This window comes from Habropoda laboriosa, unplaced genomic scaffold (genome assembly GCF_001263275.1).
Source record: "Habropoda laboriosa isolate 0110345459 unplaced genomic scaffold, ASM126327v1 scaffold336, whole genome shotgun sequence".
NCBI classification, from domain to species: Eukaryota; Metazoa; Arthropoda; class Insecta; order Hymenoptera; family Apidae; genus Habropoda; species Habropoda laboriosa.
This window is the reverse complement of record NW_017100454.1, coordinates 351174-354295: the sequence shown is the minus strand read 5'-3', so window position 1 is coordinate 354295 and position 3122 is coordinate 351174. Positions and strand designations below refer to the sequence as shown.

The window sequence follows — 3122 nt, the reverse complement described above, 5'->3', positions numbered from 1 at the left end:
CATTAGCTATTTAATGACGGATTTTATTAATTAAAAACCGAGTGGGTTTAACTGAACACATCCACCAACGCCGCACACATTTCTTGAAATTTTGCTTAAGTTATTAAACACATTTAAGTGTTTATCAGAAGAAACTGATTTTAAGTTATAACTCACACGGCTGGCTGCCTATAATATAATTAATGACGTTCAGTACTTTAGTAAGAACATAATTTAAATAAAAGTAAAATTAATGATTGCTGAAGGTATAAACTTACTTCAGAACACCAAGTTTGAGTCATAAGAAGTTCGTGTTCCGTACTTGGAAGGTTTTTGTTTGCAGATGTAGTTGACCTGCTTATTACAACAGACATAGTATACAAGTCAAATGCTGCTTGAGCTATTCTATTAAGAACAAATTGCTGATCCACAATGTCTCGTCCATATCTGATTAGGGCGGACTCTATAGCCTGACCAAAAGCTTCTAGGCCCTACAAATAATTATTTGTCAATTAGTAACAATTGATTATTAACGTATTAACATCAAAATTATGGATTAATATAAACCTTGGCACAAAATGTTGCGCTTTCTTGTAAACTAGGATGAACTAAGTGAGTAAAATTAGGCGTTGATGCTAGTCCAATTGCTCGCGTTGCTCTTTTTGTTGCTTCCTCAAAGATCAATCCTAAATTAGCAGTAGGATTTTTAAATGCTCTTTGTAATTCTTTTAAATGACTTCCTGCATACTGAATTCCAGTGAGTGCGACAAAGAGACGGAGAATATCGTTAGTTCCTTCAAAAATCCTAAAGATACGTAAATCTCGCATAACTCGTTCAAGGTTTGCTTCTTTCATATATCCCATTCCGCCTAGAATTTGAATAGCTTCGTCACAGACCCACCATGCAGATTCTGACGCAAAACACTAAAAGAATAATTATTTTGAAATAATCAGATTAATAAGTTACTATGTTCATTTGAAACTTACTTTGGAAATTGCAGCTTCCAAATGGTAATCTTGACTTCCATTATCCATATTACCAGAAATTGTATATGCAAGGGTTTCTGTTACATATTGTAACATTGCCATACGACCTAATTTTTCTTGAATACTTCCATAATTATCTATCGTACGACCAAACTGTACACGTTGTATTGCATGTTCAACCGCTTTTTTGATACAATAACGCATACTACCAGAAAGAGCAGCTGCCATACCAAATCGGCCATTATTTAAAATACTCATTGCAACCTGATAAAGTACAAAACACGTTACATTTCGTCTTAAGTTTTTAAAAGAATTTGATAACTAGTATGATAAATACCTTGAAACCTTGTCCCTCTGTATGTAAAACATTTTCTGCTGGTATTTTAACATCTTCAAAATATATTTCTGTTGTATTACTGCACTTAATACCCATTTTTTTTTCTGGTGGCCCACTTGTTACACCACCAAAAGATCTCTCTACAATAAATGCAGTAACCTTGTCCTTTGTTTCACCTGTTGCTAGATCTTTTGTAGGGACTTGTGCAAAAACTGTCATGATTTCTGCTAAACCACCATTTGATATCCAAATTTTACTACCATTTAAAACATAATGTGATCCATCTATTGATTTGACTGCACGAGAACGAATTGAACTTGCATCTGAACCACAACTTGGTTCTGTAAGACAAAATGCTGCACAATCTCCACTGCAAACTCTTGGAAGATATTTCTCTTTTTGTTCTGGTGTACCAAATAAAAGTATACCCTGTATGAACCAAATTAAATGATTGAAAACATAGTTCTTACACTATTTATAAAGAAAACATAAAAATATACCTTAAATCCTATACTTTGATGTGCACCTAAAGTGATACCAATACCTAAATCATGATATCCACAAATTTCAACACATCTACCATACTGGGTATTACTTAATCCCATTCCACCATATTGTTGTGGAACTTGAAGACCAAATACTCCAAGTTCCCACATAGTTGCCATAGTTTTTTCATCTATTGACGCATTATCATCATTTTTCATTGGATCATTTACTTCCTTTGAATAGAAATTAAAATTAGTTCTACATGTTTAAAGAATTTTCCATATCTTTGACATAATTTCATTACCTCAAAGAATTTTTCCATAGGATCAATCATCAATTTTAATGTATCAATTTGATCTTCATTTAAAACTTCTGGAAAAGGAAATACTTGACTGGTTTGCAATTGTCCACGGAAAAGATTCATAACAAAGGACTGAGTTTCCTTTGGAGCTGCACTTTTTTTAATTTTTTCTTCTACTGTATTTTTTACAGCAGCCTGTGTTGCTAAACATCTAAAACATATCATATTGCTAATTGCTTTCAATGAAAATTCAATTTGAAATTTAAATAAACTATATAAAATTTAGAGTTATATAATTTGTACTTCGTACTAAAAAAATAAAACGAAGTGTATAGTTTGTTTATTTATATATGTCATCTGCTCAAAGTCCAATTAGCTGACATACTTCATAGTAACAAATATCTGAAATACGATTTTATAAATTCGTACACTGCAATTCAATAATAATTTAGACAATAAAAAGTATTTGAAGAAATTCTTTGAGAAATTAAAGCTGGAAAGTTTAAATATTTATCCATGCAAATAAATTGCACATTCATCTGTTGTTTTTTGACAGATAGACGTTAACAGTTATATGACATATAATATTAGCAACAGGTTGTACAATAACACTACTGCAATATTATTTTAAAGAAAACAACTCACCTGATATTCGAATCAAAGATTTTGACAAAATTTTTGGGTTTTAGAGTAATGTAATTTGCAATTCGTAACATTTTCGAAGTTAACGTTCGAATTGTCAGAAATTTTTATAAGTATAACAAAATGGTCTTACAGATTGTTTCTGTGCTCTACAATAATTAAAATTTGAACAAAAATTATAAATAACGATCAACTTTGAACATTTACGAAACTAGGACAAGGTTCTACTCTTATACTACTACCCTTGCAAAAATTGAACTAATTTATAAGTAGTTCGCAGGAAGTACGTCTTTTTACGTATGGATACCGCGTATATATGATTTGTACTACAAAATTTAAATAATTGTGTAAGAATACAATATCGAATACTGTTTTAATTAAAAATATTCA

At 31.0% G+C, this 3122-nt stretch overlaps 1 protein-coding gene across 2 annotated transcripts; it reads right to left on the bottom strand.

Annotated features, from left to right (window-relative positions):
• Positions 1–30: 30 nt before the first annotated feature.
• LOC108575929 (very long-chain specific acyl-CoA dehydrogenase, mitochondrial) lies at positions 31–2957 on the bottom strand. Of its 2 annotated transcripts, none has more exons than XM_017938869.1 (8): positions 2736–2957; positions 2094–2301; positions 1804–2022; positions 1304–1732; positions 967–1230; positions 547–903; positions 254–470; positions 31–164 (listed from the first exon to the last, which is right to left on the bottom strand). In XM_017938869.1, the coding sequence occupies exons 1-8, from the start codon at positions 2804–2806 to the stop codon at positions 31–33; spliced, it is 1899 nt and encodes a 632-aa protein (XP_017794358.1). In that variant the 5' UTR covers positions 2807–2957. The 2 variants fall into 2 exon arrangements, with proteins under 2 accessions (XP_017794358.1, XP_017794357.1); XM_017938868.1 differs by having other exon boundaries at positions 31–168; positions 258–470.
• Between the last annotated feature and the right edge of the window lie 165 nt (positions 2958–3122).